Here is a 23,219-nt window from a genome sequence, read left to right on the forward strand (position 1 = left end):
TTGATGGATTTTGGTTTTTTATCCAATCTGCTACTCTTTTTCTCTTCAATGGTGCATTTAAGCCATTCACCTTCAGTGTGATCATTGAGAGGCAAGGTTTCATTGTTGTCATTTTGTTGAGTTCTTTTTGGTGGTGTTGCAAGTTACTTGTGTCCATCCTGCTTTCTGTGGCACCTCTGTAAAAAGGATGTCGCTCAGTGTTTCCTGCAACACTGGTCTTATTTTTACAAACTCCCTTAGGTTCTATTTTTCTGGGAATATCTTGATTTCTCCTTCATATTTGATGGACAATTTTGCTGGGTACAGTATTCTTGGTTGACAGTTTTGATCTTTGAGTGTTCAATATATGTCATTCCACTGTCTTCTTGCTCATATGGTTTCTGCTGAGAAACTGGCACTTAATCTTATCTGCTCTCCTTTATCTCTATTTCTCCCTCACTGCTTTCAGAATTCTCTCCTTATCTTTGGTTCTGGCAATTTTGACTATGACATGCTTGGTGTTTTTCTTTTGGTGTATATCCTCTATGATGTTCACTCAATTTCTTGAATATATATTCTCTCATTTTTCATTATCTCTGGGAAGTTTTCTTCTAGTAACTCTTCCACAACTTTTTCTGTGCCTTTACTTGCTTCTTCCTGTTCTGGCATTCTGATGATGCCTGTTATATCTCTTGATGATGTCCCACATTATTCTTGGGTTTTCTTCTGTTTCCTTCTTTTTTGATTCTGCTTTTTGCTTTAGCAGATCCGTGGTGACAATTCTATCTTCTATTCCATTTCTTCAACCCTGGTCATGTACAACCTCCATCATGTTGATGATATCTGAAACATAGTTCCTCATATTTTGGATTGTGGTTTCTTGTTTTTCCAGAGCCTCTAATGCCTCGTTTGTTTCATCTACATGGTTTTGTATTTTTTTTAAGGCTTCTCCTGGTTTTTGCTTTTGATGTTCTGTAATTCTTCAAGTTTGCCTTTCACCCAGTGAAAATATTCAATTATTGTTCTTTTAAATTCTATGTCAGAAAGTTTTACCAGACTTTTTGGCTTCAGGAAAACCATTGCTACTATGTCAGTTTTGCTTTGAGCTTGTGTAGGGAGGTGAAGCAGCCTGTTTCCTACGTGACATTGCTGTGGTAGTTTTTCATGTCCAATGCAATAGGAGGTTCTTGATCTGAAGTCACTGCTCCAGAAGAGGGTGGGGCAGCTAACCTGCGTGGGTTTCTCTCTGTTTGATAGTGAAAAGGCCTGTGGAAGCAGCCTCCTCTGTCAGACAACTGCTGCAGCTAGGGTAGCCCAAGATGCTCTGAGATAAAGGCAGTTAATGGACCTGACATGAGAAGATGTACAGGCGAGTCCGAGTCCTGACTGGAAAACCCAGACGCCTTGATCTTCCCTTCAAGAACGAGCTCCAGCTATCTCACTCCCTTCTGATTGAGTCTAAAGTGTCCCATGTGGTGCAGCCAAACTGCAGTGACCCCCCACAAAGTACCTCACTCAAATTCCAGTGTCACTCCCAGTGTGCATCAGGAGTGGCGTCCTGGGAGTGTGCTGGCAGCATCAGGACTGGAGTTCATGGCATGGGCCCGCAACAATGGGACTGGAGTTCCAGGCTCACACTCACTCAGATTCCAGCTTTCCTGCTCACCCTGCATCAGTCCCTGGCACATTGCTCCCTGGCATGTGCATCATCAGCTCCTTGGCACATGTGTGGCATCAGCAAGCAGCTCCCTGGCACAAGTGTGGCATTAGCAAGCAGCTTCCTGGCACACATATAAAATCAACAAGCAGCTCGCCAGCGAGAGTGTGGCGTCAGTCAGCAAGCAGCTCACAGGTGTGTGTCTGGTGTCAGCCAACATTTTTTTAAAATACTAGTTTATTTACAAAATACAAATACAGTGCAACCACTGTGGAAAGTGGTGTGGCACGTTCTCAAAAAGCTGCAAACAGAGATACCATTTGACCCAGCAATTCCAATACTGGGAATATACCATAAAGAGACCATAACAGACATCCAAGCAGATAATATGCACACCCATGTTTATCATGGCTTTGTTCATAATAGCAAGGAGTTGGTAACAACCCAGGTGCCCATCAACAAATGAATGGATAGATAAGCTGTGGTATAGACACACAATTGAATACTATGCTGTATTGAAAAACAAGGAACTCATGCAATATTATTCAAAATGGATGAGCCTGGAGGACATTATGCTGAGTGAAATATCTCAGTCACAAAATGACAAATACTGTATGGTGCCACTGTTGTAGAATACGACTGACATCAGGGTTGGGGTAAGACTGAGAAAAACTGGATAAATTATGTATACTGCATTGAAACAGATGAGGGAGAGAATAATTTAAAAGCGACAAATGATAGGGTATTATGGTTATCACAAGAGTCCAGAATTAAGGTTGCATAGTGGAGTGCACTCAGGGCAGTGGGAGGGGTGCGGGGGTATTGTATACCAAAGAAAGAATTTTTCTTTTACTTTTCAATGAAAGGAGCAAACTGGGGTGGGGGAGGGCTGGGCAGAGAGAAAAATGCAACAATGAATGAAGGAAATCCAAAATCTCTGTAAATATTAATTAAAATTAGTAAAATAAAATTTAAAAAAATACAAATACAGTGGCTGTATTTGTATTTGTGGCTAACTTATGTCCTCAAGCATAATTTCTTCTAGATTTATCCATATTATACAGTATTTAACAAATTCTTTTTGTGTGTGTGTTGCATGATAGTGTATTGTGTCAATGTACCATAATGTCTTTATTCATTCGTCTGTTCACAGAGAGGTGAGTTTTAATCTTTTTACTTTGTAAATAATGCTGCAGTGGGCATGAGTTCACACATGGAGTTTCATGTCATAGCTCTTCTTACTTACATCATTATTTTCATGTGATGTGTTCATGTGATGTTGTTATGTGCCGTTGATTTGACTGGGACCCATATCAACTATATGCACAATAGTTCTGAATCCTGCCCTATCCTGAGCCACTCACTGACTCTAACACATCTACCCCCATTAATCTGTTACTATGTCAGTCTATCTCATCCAGCATCTCCCTCTCCTGTGCTGTCCCTCCACTCTTCCAAGCATAATGTCCTTCTCCAAGGACTGGGCCCTCCTGGACACATGCCCAAATTATGGGAGATGAAGTTTCAAAATCTTTGCCTCCAAAGAGCAATTTTGTTTCACTCTCTCCAGGGCATACCTGTTTGTTCTTGCAGTCTATGGTATATTCAATACTCTTCTCTAGAGACTAAGCTGTGCCTGATCCAGGCCATCGTCTTCACAGTTACATCAATTCTTTTTCTGTCATCCTTAGTCACTGTCCAGCTCTCTGAAGTAACTGTGAAGACCATGGCCTGGATCAGGCACAGCTTAGTTCTCTAGGCTGACATCATTGCTCTTCAGCATTCTATAGATGTCTCAGATAGCAGATTTACCTAACGCAACTTGTCTCGATTTATTATTTCTGGTGCCAAGTGTTGACAGTGGAACCAAGCAAGCTGAAGTTGTTAACAATCTCAATTTCTTCTCCATCTATCATGACTCTTCCAATTGGAAGTGGTGAGAATTTTTGATTTATTAATTTTTGATTTATTAATGTTGAGCTTCAATCCATATTTAGCACTGTAGTCTTTGACATGCAGGAAATACTTCAGGTCCTCCTCAGTTTCAGCAAGCAAAGTTGTATTCTCTGCATAATACAAGTTGTTAATGGGTCTTTCTCTAATCCTGATACCACATTCCTACTCATAAAGTCAAGCTTCCCAAACGATCTGGTTAACACACAGACTGAAAAGGTATGCAGACAGGACACATCCCTGATGCACTCCTTTCCTGATTTTGAACCATGCAGTGTTTTCTTATTCTGTTCTAATGACTGCTTCCTGGTCTACTAATAGGTTTTTCATGAGCACAATCAAGTATTCTGGGATTCCCATTCTTCCCAAGATTAGCCACAATGTGTTGTTATCCAAAGTCAAATGCCTTTGCATGGTCAATTAAACACAGACCGACATTCCTCGTGTATTCTTTGCTTTCAGCCAAGATCCATCTGATATTGCAATAATGTTCCTGCTGCCACAGACTATTCTAAACTTGGTCTGTATTTCTAGTAGTTCTCTGTCGATGTACTTTTCCAGTCATTTTTGCATAATTTTCAGCAGTATTTTTCTTGTGTGTGTTATCAGTGATAATGTTTGACAATTTCCATACTCAGCTGGGTCACCCTTTTTTGAAATAGGAACAAATAGTTTCCAATCAGTTGGCCAGGGAGTTGTCCTCAGATTTCTTGGTACAACTTGGTGAGGACATCTAGGGCAACATCTGTCTATTGAAATATGTCACTGGTATTCCATCAATTCCTGGGGTCATGCTTTTTGCCAATTCCTTAAGAGCACCTTATCTCTTGATGACATGTTGTTTCATGAAATTGTTCTGTGTCAATGAACTCTTTTTGGTACAGTGCCTCTGTGTATCTTTCCAACTTCTTCGAATACTTCCTGGATCACTTCAGTATTCTGCTCATTGCATCCTTAAGTATTGCAACTCAAGGCTTGAATTTGTTCTTCAGTTCATTCAGCTTAAGAAATACCTAATGGGTTCAGCCCTTTTGGTTTTCCAACTCCAGCTCTTTGCACATTTCATTATAATACTTTTCTTTGTCTTTCCAAGCGGCCCTTTGAAATCTTCTGTTTAGCACCTTATCTTCTTCATTCCTTATATTTGCTTTGATAGTTCAGCATTCTAGTGCAATATTCAGAGTCTCTTTGGGCATCCATCTTGGTTTTTTCTTCATCCTTAGTCTTTGCAGTGCACGTTTGCTTTCTTTATGAATGATACTTTTTATATCTTCCCAAAGCTCATCTGGTCTTCATTCATTAGTTCATTTCTTCATTACTGTCCAAGTCCTCAAATTACCCTGAGATGATTTTAAATTCAAGGATAGATTCAAGGTCAAATTTTGGTTCTTGTAGATTTGATTTAAATTTTCTTTAGCTTCAATTTGAACTAGCATATGAGTAGTTGATGGTCTGTTCCACATCAGCACCTGACCTAGTTTTCACAGCTGATACTGAGCTTCTCCAGAAATTCTTTCCACAGATGTAGTTGATTTTATTTCTCTGCGTGCCATCAGACAAAGTCCATGTGTATGGATGCTGCTTAACTATATGTTTTTCTTGTTGTGTACCACTGAATTGGATCCAACAGGCACAGGAGATTACCCCTCCTTTTCCAGTGGAGCATCTGGTGGATTCAAACTGAATGCCTTTGGAATTGCAGTGCAGCTTCTTGCCAGTAGGCCACTAGAGCTCCCTTGTTTATTATTAAAGGTATTTACAATAAATAAATTATTGGAAAAAATTCTATCATTCTCTCTCCAGCTTAATTTCTGTCATCACATCCATGTTTCCCGACTACTGATCCTTCTTCCCTGTCTATTTCCAACTTTTTGAGGAAGCACCACACTGTCTTCCATAGTGATTGTACCATTTTACATTACCACTAGCAACATATGAAAGTTCCAATCTCTCCACATCCTCACCAGCATTTGTTGTTTGCTCTTCTGTTGAACTGTGCAACTGTTGTCTAAACTTATCTTTATCATTTACTTTCTTTGAGAGGTTGTGAGGTTTGTGTGCTGTTCTTTTTAAGCTGGAGATGTTAAGAATCTGGTTTCACTTATTTCTACTTTTTAAATTAGTTTGTTGATTGCTATGAAGGTACTTCTAAGTACTGTCTTTCCTGTGTCCCAGAAATTTTGACATGTTGTTTTAATTCTCATTTGTTTCAAGACCTTTTTTGGCTTCATTTTTAAAAAATTTTTTCTACAACTCAGTAGTGATCAAGCAAGGTGTTACTTAGCTTCCACATGGATGATTTCTCCCCTTCCCCCCGTTATCCTCTTGTTGTTAATTTCTACTTCTATAGCATTATTTTCAGAGAAGATGTTTTGCAATAATTCAATGCTTTTTAGCTTTTCAAGACTTGCACTGTGCTCTAACATAGTCTGGAGAATGTACTATGTGTGCTGAGAAGAAAGTAAATTGGGTTTTCATCTAGTGGAGCATTCTGTATATAAGGTCTAATTGGTTAATTACACAGTTCTTTCCTTTTGCATCTTTGTTGAATTTCTTTCTAGTTTTCCTGTCTTTTAGTGGGAGTACTCTCCTATTACTATTGTGATATTTCTTTCTTTCTTCAAGTCTGTTAAGGGTTTGCTTTGTGTATTTTGAAACATCATTTGGTGTGTAGATATTAATTAAGGTATGTCCTCTTATTCTATTGTGCCTTTGAGCATTATATAGCATCCTTCCTTGTTTTTACCCTAATGACTATTTTATCAGAGATTAATACTGGCACTTCTGTTTTCCTCTGGTTGCCATTTCCGTGGTATATTTTTTCCACTCTTTGATTTTTAGTCTGTCATTGAATGTCTATGTAATTCTTCTATCCCACTGATTCTGTGTTTTATATCTTCCATTCTGCTCTTTTATCTCTCTCATATTGATAGCTTCTGTAATGTTGGTCTTATAGTTATGGATTGCATTTTCATGTTTTTCTAGTGTCATATAAGCTGTATCCTTTGTTTGGTAATGACTTTTTAAATTAATTCTCTTTGCTTGTGGCTTCAACTCTTTTCTCTGGTCATTTGTAGCTTCTTGAACAACATTTCTCAATTCTACCTCAAAATGTTCCTTCAGCCTTCCTGCATCTGGAATATTCATTGATTCTGTGATCTGATCTCCTTTATATGGTGAAAGCTTATTTGGTTCTTTGTGGAGTTTGAGGCTATCTGCTGCTTCAGGGACACTGTGGTGGTAGTGGTGGTGGTGTTGTAGTAGATGTATTTTGGCTTTCTTCTTGACATGTGTGTGGCAGCTGTTGGTATCTATGTAGTGTTGTAGTAATGTTCTGAGAGAGGTAGTTACTGTTTAACACTAGCCAGCTTGTGCATATGCTGATTAAGGATTTTTTGGAAGATGTGACAACTTCAGCCCAGCCTTCCATAGGGCCCACAATTAGCCACTTGGTAGGGTTATACAGGTTTTGCCTTTTTTTATGTTGACCTAAGCAGAGGAATTTCTGAGACTTTTCTTTGAATTAGGGGCACCTCTCTGTGTTGGAGTATATCTGTTTCTGGGTAAATACCTTTGTCAGTATGCCTTTAAGGTATGGCTACAAGGGAGTATAGTTTAAAATTCCTAAGCTGACAGTTGCTATAGGGCAGGTCCACAAACCAAGGAGTTGGGGGCCTACTCCCAATAGTGAGGCTAGCCTGGGCTTCCAAGGCCAATCAGAAAGGATCTGGCAATATTTCCACAGGATCACAGGTTGGGGGCTCACTATAACACACAGGTCTCTGGTGGCATCAGTAGTTATAGTTATTGTGTTCAGGGTCTGCTGCTCAATGGGAATCAACAAACACAGGATTTTCACCCTCTATGCAGGCCCTGTCACTCACGATGCTGTACTTCAAGATGGATCTAGAAATTACTTTTTTTACTATGAAGGCAACCCCATTTTTTCTTGTCTTTTCATCTCCAGAGTAATATATCATATGGTCATCTGACTCAAAATGCCCCATGCCAGTCCATCTCATCTCTCCAATGCCTAATATGTCAATATTTATGCGTTCCATTTCTTTCTTAACAATTTCTAATTTTCCTACATTCATGGCTCTCACATTCCATGTCCCAATCACTAGGGTCTGCTTACAACTGTTCCTCCTCCTTTGTATTTCCATACTTGATAGTTCTACCTAGGTTGCCCTTTCTGTTAGTCTGCGTGTGTTCTGTTGTGCATAGGGTTTTCAGAGGCCTGCTGTTTCAGAAGTGGGTGGCCAATCCTTCTTCCTAGTCTGTCTTAATCTGAATGTTCAGATTTAGAGGAGTATCTGACAGACAAGCAATTTGTGGAGCAGTGAAAGATAAATCCCTTATTGTGGAGTTAAGCATTAGTTACAACTCACCAAGTTGTGCCAAGAAATCTGGAGAACAACCACTTGGCCAACTGACTGGAAGAGATCTATATTTGTTCCCATTCCAAAGAAAGGTGACCCAACTGAGTGTGGAAACTACAGAACAGTGTCATTGATTTCACATGCAAGCAAGATTCCACTGAAGTTTATCCAAAAATGATTAGAACAGCACATCAGCAGAGAACTGCCGGAAGTCCAGGCTGGGTTTAGAAGGGGTCGTGGTACTAGGGATATTGTAGCTGATATGAAATGGATCTTAGCTGAAAGCAGGCAATACCAGAAGAATGTCTACCTGTGTTTCATTGATTATGCAAAGGCGTTTGACTGTGTGGATCATAACAAACTGTGGCTGACTCTGAGAAGAATGGGAATCCCAGAACATTTAATTGTGCTAATACGAAACCTCTACTTGGACCAAGAGGCAGTAGTCAGAACAGAGCAGGGTAACACTGCATGGTTCAAAATAGGGAAGGGTGTACGCCAGGGATGCATCCTGTCTCCATACCTTTTCAACATGTATGCAGAGCAGATTATCCGAGAGGCGGGGCTCTATGAGGAGAATTGTGGCATCAGGATTGGTGGAAGATCTATCAACAATATCCGTTATGCAGATGACACAACCTTGCTTGCTGAAACTGAGGAGGACCTCATGCACTTGCTGCGAAGGGTCAAGGACTGCAGCCTTCACTATGGACTGAGGCTCAATCGGGATGGGTGTGTCAGTGTCAGTGCGGTTGGCACAGGATAGAGCACGGTTTAGGGCTGTTGTGCATAGGGTCACTATGAGTCGCAAACACCCATCCCGATTACCCCAGTCACCGAATCAATCCATCTCATAGAGGGTCTTCCCCTCCTGTGCTGTCCCTCCACCCTCCCAAGCATGATGTCCCTCTCCAAGAACCGGTCCCTTCTGACAACATGTCCAAAGTATGTCAGACGAAGCCCCAGAATCCTTGCCTCCAAAGAGTAGCCTGGTTTAATCCTCTCCAAGATGAATCTGTTTGTTTTCCTGGCAGTCCATGGTACATTCAGTACTCTTCTCCAGCACCACAGCTCAAAAGCATCCACTCTCCTTCTGTCCTCCCTAGTCACTGTCCAACTCTCTGATGTATAACAAGCAATTACAAAGACCATGGCCTGTATCAGGCGCACCTTAGTCTCCAGAGAGACACCGTTGCTCCTGAGTACTTTAGAGAGGTCCCTAACAGCAGACTGCAGGCCCTGCCCTTTCCTGAGGACAAGTAATTCAAGATGGCTTGTCGTGCTTGGGCGTTTGGGCGTTTCCTTCCCAGGTTCACAGAGGAACCAGCCTACTCTCCACATGGGGTGGGGGGAAGGTCTCCCTTCCTGGGGAAGGTGCCCTCAGTACTTTACAAATTCAAATGGAGGTCTGCTGAAGTGTTTGTGCAGTGGAGAAAGAAGAAGTCCTCTGACCGCTGTGGTGGTCACCTATATGCTAGTAAGATTTTGTTTCTCTCTTTGTGAGGCTAAGCTCTGCATGGTCAATTTACAATGTTGATTACCAGGTCCTCACCTGAGTCTTCACTCTTTCTCCTGCCCAGTTTTGCTTTCACTAACATACCCTGAACTTTAAGGTGCTCAGACTGTCTGTGGTTGGGATTCTGTGTGAGTATTTTATGCCCTTACTGGAGAAAGGCAAGTCTTCCAATCTGACTAGCTATCCCACCAGGCACCCCACAGTCTTTAATGCTCTACAAAGCCCAGATTATTTGGTCCCCTTCCAACCACTCTGATTTAATCTCTATTTTCTCCTTCTTTATTCCATCCCAAGTATGCATTTTACCTGCTGTTTAGTGAACATGTTGGACATGTTTTGTATCACTGCCTATAACACTTTTCCCTTTAGCTTGTACCTGAATATCCTTTAGATCTCTGCTCAAATGTTGTCTTTTAGTGATACCTACCCTGATTTATTTTCATGTCTAACTTTCTAAGCTAAGTATTGTCCATTCCTTTTACCTTCTTTTTCTTTATGGTACTTATCACACTACCTGTGAGTTAAATGTTAGTATTAACTCTAGGCTGATCCTGGCCTGCTTGGGAGAATCACTTTGTGTCTTCCTGATCTGCTGAAAGACCACACCTGAACTGGTAAAATTTTGAATGAACATAAAGGTTTTGGGTTTCATGGTAAAAAAAGATATGTAGAAAACTGAGGTTGCAGTTTTTCTGATTCAAGATGACTTATGTACACTATGCTTCTTGTCCACAGCAGCTCTCCATGTTCTATGTGGGTGAGGTGACAAAAGAAAGCTTATACCCGTATAGCACATAGGCCTCTCAATGAAATAAAAAGACCTCCCATTCTGTAGTCTTATGTAGGTCTGTTGTTGTTGTTGTTGTTGTTATGTGCCATCAAGTCACTTGCGACTCATAGCGACCCTGTGTACAACAGCCCTAAACCCTGCTCTGTCCTGTGCCAATTGCACTGCCTCTGACACACCCATCCCGATTACCTCAGTCACTGAATCAATCCACCTCATAGAGGGTCTTCTCTTGCACCGTCCCTCCACTCTCCAAGGTAAATATATTATTAGATTAAAAGTCTACTATAATTTGTGAGTCTAACTGCCAATTTAAATCCATAGCAATTATTCCTTAAGGTACTACTGTACATATTACATTGATTTCTTTGTCTTTTTTTAGTATGTCCCATTAGAACAGAAATCCACTTAAGAGTTTTAAGTATTCTTATTCACTATTTAATCTTCAGATCCAAAGGAGACAGAAGAAGAAAGAAGAGCCAATAAAAAGGAAACACCACAGAGGAGGAGATCTAAAGCTTCATAAAGCCAGAACTAGTCAACTATATAAAATAATACAAAAATATTAACTATAATCATAATAAATTAAAAACCTTACTTGGTAATTTGAAGGCATTAATAGTCATAGAGAAAGTAAGTTTTGACACAGTAGTGAGAACAGAAGCTAAATTGCTAAAATATGATCAATGAGTGGTACAAAAGTAACAGTAAGGATAAACTAAGGATAAACTAAGCACTTAAAAAAACCACAGACTATATACTAAGAGGAAAAGCTAACATGTTTTTCTAGAAAGAAAATATAAATAACTTACCAATTTCTTGTTGTGATGAATGAGGATTTACTTTTGCTGCAGAATAATGACCATTAGCCTGAAAAAAAATTTCCATGAAATATTACTTGTGAAGTCAATAGAACAGCAAGTATACCATGGGCCACCAAGAAAACAAATAAGTCGGTCTTAGAGAGAATGAGACCAAGTTTCTTCTTGGAGGCTAGGATTTTGAAGCTCTGTATCATACATTTTGGGCATGTGGTCAAGGAGGAATCAGTCCTTGGGGAAGGACATCAGGCTTTGAAGGTGGAGGGACAGTGTAGGAGAGGAAGACCCCAGATGAGATGGATTGATAACAGTAACTGGGGCAGTGGGGCTGGGTGTGTTGCAGTCAGTGAGACTGGCTCAGGATAGAGCAGGGTTCAGAGCTATTGTACATACGTCACTATGAGTCTCAGGTGATTAGATGGTACATAATAACAAGAAAAAATAGAAACTGATTTTTTTTTTTTACTTTCATATAAAACTTGCTGTTATGTGCGGTTGACTTGGAACTAACTCAGAGATGATCCTCCAGCAGGTTTTCAGAGGCAGGAATTTGCACAGGACTAAATGGCCCATCCTTCTCTCATAAAGTAACTGGTGGATATGGACGACATGCCTTAGAGAATGCAATGCAATTTCTTACCACTAGGCCACCAGAACTCCTTATTGTTGTCACTGTGTTCTATGGACCCATAGCTGACCCTCAGGAGGGTTTTCAGAGGCAGTTAATTGTATGGGAGGAGACTGCCCATCTTTCTTCTGCAGAGCAGGTGGTGGATTCGAACTGCTTGCCTTCGGGATTGGCAGTGCAGCTTCTTGCCACTAGGCCATCAGGGATTTGTTGTTGTTGTAAAGTGCTGTTGAGACACATGTGACTTATAGCGATCCTATGTACAACAGCCCTAAAACCTGCTCTATCCCGTGCCAATATTACTGTCTCTGACATACCTATCCCCATTACCTTAGTCACTGAATCAATCCACCTAATTGAGGGTCTTCCTCCCCTGTGCTGTCCCTCCACCTTCCCATGCATGTCGTCCCAAACATTTCCAAAGTATGTCAGACAAAGCTTCAGAATCCTTGCCTCCAAGGAGCAGCCTGGCTTCACCCTCTCCAGGACAAACTTATTTGTTCTAGCAGTCCATGGTATATTCAATACTCTTCTCCAGCACCACAGCTCAAAGGCACCAATTCTCCTTCTATCATCCCTAGTCATTGTCCAGCTTTCTGATGCATAGCAACTAACTACAAAGACCATGGCCTGGTTTAGGTGCATCTTAGTCTCCAGACTGACAGCTGCTCTTCAGTACTTTGGAGAGCTCTCTGACAGCCGACTTTCCCTATGCAATTCGTCTTTTAATTTCCTGGCTGCTGGTATCAAGAGTGTTGATTGTAGAGCCAAGCAAATGGAATCTGTTAACAATCTCAATCTCTTCACCATCTATCATGATGCTGTCAATTGGCCCAGTGGTAAGAATCTTTGTTTTCTTGATGCTGAGTGTTAATTCATATTGAAGGCTACAGTCCATAACCTTCTACAGCAAGTGCTTCAGGTCCTCCTCAGTTTCAGCAAGCAGGGTTGTGTCATCTGCATAACGCCAACTGTTGATGAGACTACCTCCAATCCGGATGCCATATTTCTCCTCATAGAGCCCAGCATGCCGGATAATCTTTTCCTCATATAGATTGAAAAGATATGGGTTAGGACACATCCTTCCCTATTTGAACCATGAAGTGTTTCTTGCTCTGTTCTGATGACTGCCCCCTGGTTCAAGTATAAGTTTTGCATAAGTACAATCAAGTGTTCTGGGATTCCCATTCTTCTTAGAGTCAGCCACAGTTTGTTGTCATCCACACAGTCAAATGCCTTTGCATAATCAATGAAACACAGATAGACATTCCTCTGCTTCTCTTTGCTTTCAGTCAAGATCCATTTAACATAAGCTATAATATCCCTACTGAACAGCCTCTTCTAAAATAAACCCAACCTGCACTTCAGGCAGTTCTGTTGATGTGCTGTTCCAGTTGTTTTTGTATAATCTTCAGCAGAATCTTGCTTGCATGTGATATCAATGATACTGTTCGATAATTTCTGCATTCTGTCAGATCAACTTTCTTTGGAATGGGAACAAATACAGATCTCTTCCAGTCAGTTGGCCAGGTGGTTTTCCTCCAGATATCTTGGCACAACTTGGTAAGCACATCCTGAGCAGCATCTGTTTTAGAGCAGACAAAATATAACTTTGCATGTAGCACATTGTTGTTATGTACCATCGAGTTACCTACCTGCAACTCATAAAGACCCAATGTACAACAGCCCTAAACCCTGCTCTATCCTGTGCCAACCTTATTGTCTCTGACACACCTTACCCCCATTAACCCTGTGACTGTACTGATCCATCTCATGGAAGGTCTTCCTCTCTCTCCTGCGATGTCCCTCCACGCTCTCAAGCATGATATCCCTCTCTAGGGACTGGTCCCTCCTTGCAACATGTCCAAAGTATGTCAGACAAAGCCTCAGAATCCTTGCCTCCAAGGATCAGCCTGGTTTCACTCCTCTGGGATGAAACTGTTTGTTTTACTACCAGTCCAAGAGTATATTCAATACTATTCTCGACCATCACAGCTCAAAAGCATCAATTCTCCTTCTATCATCCCTAGATTCTGTCCAGCTTTCAGACGCAGAGCAAATAACTGCAAAGAGAATAGCCTGGATTAGGTCCACTTTAGTCTCTAGACTGACATCACTGATCTTCAGTACTCTGGAGAGGAGCATGACAGCAGACTTTCCCAGTGCAATTCATCTTTTGATTTCCTGGCTGCTGGTACCTAGAGTGTTGATTGTAGAGGTAAGCAAACTGAAACTGTTAACAATCTCAATTTCTTCACTGTCTATCATGATGTTGCCAATCGGCCCAGTGGTGAGAATCTGTTTTTTGGGTTTTGTTGTGTTTTTGGTTGTTTTTTGGGTTTTGTTGGTTTGTTTTTGTTTTATTTTTAAGAATCTGTTTTCTTGATGTTGAATTTCAGTTCATATTTAAGGCTGCAATCCCTGAATTTCTGCAACAAGTGCTTCAGGTGCTCCTTAGTTACAGCAAGCAGGGCTGTGTCATCTGCATAACACAGATTGTTGATGAGTCCTCCTCCACACCTGATGTCACATTCTTCCTCAGAGAACCTAGCCTCCCGGACAATCTGTTCTGCATATAGATTGAAAAGGTATGGAGAAAAACCACACCCTTCCCAATTTTGAACCATGTAGTGTTTCCTTGCTCTGCTCTGATGACAGTCTCCTGGTCCAGGTATAGGTTTCTTATAAGTACGATCAAGTGTCCTGGGATTGCCATTCTTCTCAGAGTTAGCCAGTTTTTTGTGATCCACACAGTCAACGGCCTTAGCATAGTCAATGAAATACAGATAAGACACACCTCTGTTACTCTCTGCTTTCAGCCAAGATCCATATAACATTAACTATAATATCCCTAGTACCAAGGCCTCTTCTAAATCTAGCTTGCACTTCTGGCAGTGCTCTGTTGAGTGCTGTTCCAGTTGGTTTTGGATTATCTTCAGGATAATCTTGCTTGCATGTGATAGTAATGATATTGTTCGATAATTTCCGCACTCTGTCTTGTCAGTTTTCTTTGGAATGAGAACAAATATGGATCTCTTGCAGTAACTTGGTGAGCACATTAAAGGCAGCATCTGTTTACTGAAGTATATCAACTAGTATGCCATCAATTCCTGAGGCCTTGTTTTTTGTCAATTTTTTCAGAGCAGCTTGAATTTCCTTCATCACCACAGGCTCTTGTTCATATGTTGTTTCATGAAATTCTTCTGTGTCCACTAATTCCTTTTAGTACAATGACTCTGTATACTTTTTCTATCTTCTTTTAATGCTTCCTGGAGTATTTAATATTCAGCCCAAAGTATCCTTGATTACAGCAACTCTAGGTTTGAATTTGTTCTTCAGTTCCTTCAGCTTAAGAAATGCCGACCAAGATTAACCCTTCTGATTTTCTGACTACAGCTCTTTGCACATTTCATTGTAATACTTTACTTTGTCTTCTCACCCTGCCCTTTGAAATCTTCTGTTCAGCTCCTTAATATCTTGACTTCTTCCCTTGGCTTTGGTTTCTTGGTGCTCTAGTCCAATATTAAGATTCTCATCTATGATTCATCTTGGTTTTTTCTTCTTCCTCTGTCTTTGTAATGACCTTTTGCATTCTTCATAGATGATATTCCTCCCATAACTCATCTTGTCTTCACTCATTATTCAAAGCTTCAAACCTGTTCCTGAGATGGTTTTGAAATTCAGGTGGAATAGACTCAAGGTCAAATTTTGGTTCCTGTGTATTTGATTTCATTTTCCTTAGCTTCAGCTTGAATTTGCATGAGTGGTTGGTGGTCTGTTCCACAATCAGCACCTGGCCTAGTTTTCAGAGCTGATAATGAGTGTCTCCAGTGATTCTTTCCACAGATATAATGGATCTGATTGCTATGCATACCATCAGGTGAAATCCATATGTATAGCCTGAACATTACTATGTTTAAAAAGACATTTTCAAAATAACCTGTCACTTATTTACAAAATATTGTTTTGTTAGGTGTCATCAAGTCAGTTATGACTCACAGCAACTCTATGAACAACTGATTGAAACTTTGCTCTATCCTGTGCTGTCTTCACAATATTCTCCATTCTCAAGCATATTCATATGCAGTCACTGTTGTCAATATGTATCAATGAGGGCTTCTATTTAATGGATCTTCTACTTTTCCAAGCATGAATCTATCCCATCTGAATTTTAAAACTATCTCCAAAATAGGCTGGATGCCTTGAATAGGAATGAGAACAGATGAGCTGTAGGATTACATCAATAATAATATCACTGAAGAATGTGAAAGATCATTACTAAGAGGAAGAAGAAAAAAACCAAGATGGATGTCAGGAGAGACTCTAAATGTTGCACTAGGATGCTGAGAAGCCAAAGTAAAGGGAAGAAATCAGGAAGGTAAGGAGTTTGACAGATTTTAAAGGGCAGCTCAGGAAGACAAAGCAAAATATTACAATGAAATGTGTAAAGAGCTGGAGTTAGAAAGACAAAAGGGACAAACGCACTCAAGATTTCTGAAGCTGAAGGAAGTAAAGAATAAATTAAAACTTCAAGTTGCAATATTTAAAGATGCTATAAACAGAATACTGAATGATTCAGGAAACATCAAAGAAGATGGAGGAATACACAGAGATACTGTACCAAAAAGAACTGAATGAGACAGAAGAATTTCATGAAACAGAATATGATCATGAAGCAATGATGATGAAGAACGAAATTTAAGCTGCTCTGAACAAACTGGCATAAAATGAGGTCCTAAGAATTGATGGAATACCAATGACATATTTCAACAAACAGATGCAGCCTGGATGTGCTCACAAGTTTGTGCCAAGAAATCTGGAGAACAGCTTCCTGGTCAACTGACTGGAAGAGATTCATATTTATTCCTTTGGTCTTCTCACTTAGTTGGTATGTTTCAGAGAGGTAAACAATGACTAATAATGACAGTAGAAGAATCAGTGCCTTGAATTATGGTGCTAGGGGAGAATACTGAACCTACCATGGATTTTCAAGAGAACAAACAGGTCTATTCTGGATAGGGTGAAAACAGGTCGCTCGTTGGAGGCAAGAATTGAGAAGTTCTGTCTCAAATACTCTGGGCATGTTGCCAGGAGGGGCCAGTGTTTGGAGAAGGACATCTTTCTTGATAGGGTGGAGAGTCAGTGCGGGAAAGGAAGACCCTGGATGAGATAGATTGGCACAGTGACTATGGCAATGGGGACAGGTGTGTCAGGAATAGGGTTCATATTGTTCATAGCGTCACGATAAGTTGTAGTCATCTCAACAGCACATAACAACAACAGCAACCTTATCTTGAGAAGGAGGTCCAAAGCATTTGAGGCTAAGTTTCAACATGCTTGCCTCTAAGGAGCACTCTTATTGTACTTCCTCCAAGTTGATTTGTTTTTCCTTTCAGCAGTCTATAGCATTTTTTCACTATCACCACCATTCAAAGGCATTGGTTCTGCTTCAGTCTTCCTTATTCATTGTCCAACTTTCAGATGCACAGGAAACAAGTGAAAATACATAGCTTGGATGAGATATACCTTAGTCTTTAAACTTGCACTGTTGCTCTTTAACTAAGGATAGCAGATATTCCCAGTTTAACAGTAGTCTTTTTATTTCATGACTAGTGCTACCAAGAATGTTGATGGTGATTCAAGTAAAATGAAACGTGACAACTTCAAATTTTTTCTCCATCTGTCATGATATTTTTGGGTGCTCTGAAGACCCAAGTGGCAGGAAGCTGTGCTGCAAACCTTGAAGGCATGCTAGGCCACCAGGTGCTCTCACAGGAGAAGGACAGGCAATCTCTTCCCATGTGATTAACTGCCTCTGAAAACCTGCTGGAGGGTGAGCTATGAGTGGGTTCTGATTCTACAGTACACAACAGCAACAACATGATATTAGGGAGCTCTAGTGACCTAGTGGATAAGGAGTTGCACTGCCAACCAAAGGCAGGTAGTTCAAATTCACCAAAGCTCCAAAGGAGAAAAATGGCTGGTCTTCTGTGCAATTTACAGTCTGAAAACTCACTGGAGGGTCAGCAATGAAAGAGTAAGTTCCAATTTGATGATACATAACAACAACAAAAAACTAAAATTACTTGAAGTTTCAGTATACACATTTCAAAAATAAAATTTTACCTGCCTGTATTACCTGATCTGATGCAATTTCAGAATTAAACATAGAAGAATCAAATAAATTCAATCCAGGAGATCTAGAAGTATAACTCAAAAGAAAAGAAAATCCAGGAGAGTCCTTTTGTGTTTGTCCTTCAGATACTGTATTTCTATTTCTGTAACAGAGAAATAAAATACTTTAAAAAATATATTCTCAAGCTTTGCAGACTGATAAACATCATAATCAACACCACTAAGGTAAAAATTAGCACAATAAAGAAAGGTACAGAGTGAAGTTACTGAAATTACAAATCTAAGGAGATAACATGGGTATGTTGTTGTTTACCGGTGAGTTAGAATTGACTTGTAGCTGACTTCCTAGAGGATTTTCAGTGGCAATTATTCACATAGGAGGAGAAGGCCCGTACTTCTTCCATGAAGCAGCTGGTGGATTTGGACCATGTGCCTTTGGGACAGCAGCACAGTTTCTTATCACTAGGCCACCTGAGCTCCCTTGGTATAACATGGATTTGTTGTTGTTGTTATGGGCCATTGACAACCCTATTATGTATAATAGCCCTGAAACCTGCTCTATCCTGTCCCAACTTTACTGTTTATGATACATCTACCCTCATTATCCAAGTCACTGAATCAATCCATCTCATTCTCTTTCTCTGTCCTTCTACCCTTCCAAGCATGATATCCCTCTCCAAGGACTGGTACCTCCTTGCAACATGCCCAAAGTATGTCAGATAAAGCCTCAGAATCCTTGCCTCCAAGGAGCAACCTGGTTTTACGCTCTCTATGATGAACCTGTTTGTACTCCTGGCAGTTTAGGTGGAGAATAACATCAAATAAAGTAGAACAATTAATTCAGGGATACTAACACTTAATATCTGCTGACAATATACTATCAATCTCTATTCTTGGAACTTTGATAGGTATTACTTAATTATTTCTCAAAATAATCACAAGAAGTACTTACTATTATTATCTTCACTGCTATTTTAAAGAAGTGCATTTTCAAACACAAAAAGTTAAATGATTTTCTCAAAGGCATGCAAGTGCCAAAACTGGAACTTGAATGATGCAGACATCAGGGTGGGGGTATGACAGAAAAAACTGGATAAATTATGTATATTGCATTGAAACAGATGAGGGAAAGAACAGATTAGAAGTGATATATGATTGAGTATTCTGGTTAGCACAGGAATCCAGAATTAAGGTTGCACAGAGAAGTGTACTCGGAGTGGGGGGTGAGGGGGAAGGGACGTGGGAATTGTATACTAATGAAGGAATTTTTTTTTTCTCTTTGGAGGGGGAAGCGAGCTGGTGGGGGGGGTGGGCAGGGAGAAAAGTGCTGCAATGAATGAATGGAAATCCAAAACCTCAAAATTAATAATAATAATTAAAAAAAAAGAATAAAAATTCAAGTTCTTAACCTCAATGCTACATTATCTCCAAACACTTTGAGCCTAGTTACAATTACTGAAGAACAACATAGATTTTATAGTACTTGATTTCAGGGTCTACTACTATGATAGACACATAGATTAATGAACTAGAATTGAGAACTCAGAAGAATTTCCATCCACCTATGGGCAGCTGTTCTTCAGTTCCTTCAGCTTAAGAAATACCTAGCAAGTTCAGCCCTTTTGATTTTCTGACTTCAGCTCTTTGCACATTTCATTATAATACTTTGCTTTGTGTTCCCAAGCTCTTTGAATTCTGTTCAGCTCCTTAACTTCTTGGTTTCTTCCCTCTGCTTTGGCTTCTCAGTGCAATATCCAGTCTCTTCTGATAGCCATCCTAGTCTTTTCTTACTCTTCTGTCTTTAAAATGTCTTTTTGCATTCTTCATAAATTAAATTCTTTTTTTCCCCAGAAGATTAAGGCAAAGCACTTATTGATGACAATTAAAGACTATATAGACTATGGTACAGATTACACTTCGGTATCCTTCAGTTATGAATTATACTTCAATATAAAGAAACCAGCATCCTTACAATAAGGTCAATAAACAACATTATAATAAAATGAGACAAGACTGAAATTGTCACTTATTTCTTTGTACTTGGATCTACAGTCACTAATTGTGGAGGTGGTTGTTCATAAATTATATTCTTGCTATCATTCCACAGCTCATCTGGTCTTCTTCACTCAGTATTGAAGAGCTCAAACCTGTTCCTATGATGGTCTTTAAATTTTGGTGAGATATACTCAAGGTCAAACTCTGGTTCATGTGGATTTGATTTTCTTTAGCTTCAGTTTGAACTTGCAGATGAGTAGTTGATGTTCTTTTCCACAATCAATACCTGGCCTTGTTTTCACAGCTGATATTGAGCTTCTCCAGGGTTTTTTCCCCACAGATGTAATCAATCTGATTCCTGTGTAGAACACCTGGTGAAGTCCATGTGTACAGCTGGTGTTTACATTTCTTATAAAAGGTATTTCCAATGAATATCTCATTGATTGTACAGAATTCTATCATTCTATCTCCAGCTTCATTTCTGTCATCAAGTCTGTGTCTTCTGACTACTGATCTTTCTTCCCTGTTTCTAATTCTTGCATTTCAGTCACACATTATTATCAAGGTATCTTGGTTGCATATTCCAACAATTTCTTACTGCAAAAGTTGGTAGACGTCATCTGTTTCCTCCTCTTTGGCCCTGGTTGTTGGTGCATATATTTGAATGATAGTGTTATTAACAGGTCTTCTTCGTATGTGTATGGATATTATCCTGTCACTCACGACATTATATTTTAAGATGGATCTAGAAATGGTCTTTTTAACTATGAAAGTGACCCAATATTTCCTCATCTTTTAATTTCCAGTATAGTAGATCATATGATTATCTGATTCAAAATGTCTCATGCCAACCCATTTCATTTAGCTCATGCCTGATATTGTTATTTTTAGGTGTTGCCAAGTCAAATACAACACAGTGACCTTATAGACAAAGATCTGAACCCTGTCCTATTTTGCACCATCCTCACAATTCCTGATACACAAAAGCCCATTGCAGAAGACACTGTGTTAAAGCCACCTGGTTAATAGTCTTTCTCTCCTTCACTGACCTTCCACCCTTATCAGTACCATGTCCTTATCCAAGGGATATAAATATTTATCAAATATCATTTCTTAAACTGAAGGAACTGAAGAATAAATTTAAGCTTCAAATTGCAATAGTTAAGAAAGCTGTGGGCTTTTTTGTTGTTGTTGGATGACCCAGGAAGCATGAAAAGAAGATGGAAGGAGTATACAGAGTCACTCTACCAAAAAGAAATGGCTAACACACAAGAATTTCATGAAGGAAATGACAAAGAACAAAGCACCAGGAACTGATGGAATGACATTTTTCAGCAAACAAATGCTGTTGTGGACATGCTCACTAGGTTATGTAAAGAAATCTGGATGACAAATTACCTGGCTGACTAGAAGATATCTGTATTTATTCCCATTCTTTTAAAAAAGTGATCTGACAGTGTTGAAATTATCAAACAATATCACTAATATCACACACAAGCAAGATCCTACTGAAGACTGTCCAAAAGCAACTGCAACAGTACACCAGCAGAGAACTGCCAGATATGCAAGCAGGATTTAGAAGAGGCTATGGCACTAGGGACATAATAGCCAGCGTTAGATGGATTTAGGCCCAAAGCAAAGAGTACTAGAGGAATGTCTATCTTTCACTGACTGTGAAAGGCATCTGATTGTGTGGATCACAACAAACTGTGTCTAAGCTTGAGAAAAATGGGAATTCCAGAACACTTAATTGTGTTCATGCAAAGACTATACTTGGAGCAGGAAGCAGTAGTCAGAACCGAGCAGTTCAGGATCAGGAAAGTTGTGCATCAGGGATGCATTCTATCTCGTATCTTTTCACTCTATATGCAAAATGGATTGTCTGGGAGGCTGGACTTTATGAGGAGGAGTGTGGAACCATGATTGGAGGAAGACTCATCAATAACCTGCATAATGCACAATCTTGCTTGCTGAAACTGTGGAGAACATAAAGTGTATGCTGCAGAAGGTCAGGGACTATCGTCTTCGAAAGAGGTTGAATATCAACATCAAGAAAACAAAGATTCTCACCATTGGGCCAACTGGCAGCTTCATGATAGACAGAAAAGGGATTAAAATTGTTAATAATTTCAGCTTGCTAGGTTCCACAATCAACACTCTTGGCACCAGCAGTCAAGAAATTAAAAAAAAAAAAAAAACAAGTGCGAAAGGAAGCCGGGATGGCGCTGTTGGGAACAAAAGGCTTCTTCCTTGGTCATTCAGGTACTTTGGGGGGTTAAACGGCTGTCTGGCTTGACCACGTGGGACCGCTTAACTTGGGCAACAGGGTGATCCTGGGCATCTTGATAGAGGTGAGAAGCCGCTTCCTCCTTGGTCATGCAGGCACTCTGGGGGAAAAAATGCTGTCAGGCCCTCAGCCTTGAAGGCCTTGGGCCAAAAAGGGACACAAATATATAGGTGCTCTCAAAAGATTGTTGTGGACCAACGTGAACATCTGAGAGCCACAGGAGCAGGGAGCCTCATCAGGGAGCAGCATGCCTTGGTGGGGAACAGCGAGCAGTGGCGAGGAGCAGGGAGCCATAGCGGGAACCACCCTCCAGGAGCAAGCCAAACTGCACTCAGTGATGCACTCAGTGGGGATCATAACTTACTGCTGGACCAATTTTGGGACACCATCACCTTAAGCAGGAGGGAGTGAGACAACTGGAGCTCAATTGGGGTGGTAAACACAGTTCTCAAGAAAACCAAGGCTTTCTAGTTTTCCATTCAGGTCCTCCCTCCACCCCACCCTACGTGCATCTGTGTGCACGTCTCCCCCTTCTTGCCACCCATGCATGCGTCTGCACATACACCCACACCATGTGCATCTGCTTGTGTGCCGATCCAACCTTCTTCTGGAGCAGTGATGTCAGATCAAGAACTGGCTATCACCTCAGGCAAGAAATACTCTACCAAAGCATTGTCCCAAAAGAAGCAGGTTACCTGACTCCCCACACAAGCCCAAAACAAGGTATCAACCCCTAAAAGTGACAGAGAGGCAATGGATTTCCTGAAGCCTGAAAGTCTGATGGAACTTTCTGACAAAAAATTTAAAAGAAAATGATTGAATATTCTTAATGGATGAAAGGCAAACTTGAAGAATTACAAAACACTCCAAGCAAAAATCAGGAGGAGCTTAAAAAGAAATGGAATAGAAGATAGTATTGTCCCCACGGATCTGCTAAAGCAAAAAGCAGAATCAAAAAAGAAGGAAACAGAAGAAAACCCAAGAATAATGTGGGATACCATCAAGAGATATAACAGGCATCATCAGAATGCCAGAACAGGAAGAAGCCAAGTAAAGGCACAGAAAAAGTTGTGGAAGAG

At 40.2% G+C, this 23,219-nt stretch overlaps 1 protein-coding gene across 1 annotated transcript in view; it reads right to left on the reverse strand.

Annotated features, from left to right (window-relative positions):
- LOC102867990 (chromosome unknown open reading frame, human C14orf39) overlaps positions 1 to 23,219 on the reverse strand; it is a 114,690-nt gene that overhangs the window by 12,073 nt on the left and 79,398 nt on the right. The window contains exons 15-17 of the mRNA XM_006891823.1: positions 20,006 to 20,011; positions 17,863 to 18,001; positions 11,087 to 11,144 (exon numbers count right to left, since the gene is read on the reverse strand). Of these exons, the coding sequence (XP_006891885.1) occupies positions 11,087 to 11,144; positions 17,863 to 18,001; positions 20,006 to 20,011 (203 nt within the window). The remainder of the gene's footprint in view (positions 1 to 11,086; positions 11,145 to 17,862; positions 18,002 to 20,005; positions 20,012 to 23,219) is intronic.

This window comes from Elephantulus edwardii, unplaced genomic scaffold (genome assembly GCF_000299155.1).
Source record: "Elephantulus edwardii isolate Elephantulus edwardi_28Jun2011 unplaced genomic scaffold, EleEdw1.0 scaffold00104, whole genome shotgun sequence".
NCBI lineage: Eukaryota > Metazoa > Chordata > Mammalia > Macroscelidea > Macroscelididae > Elephantulus > Elephantulus edwardii.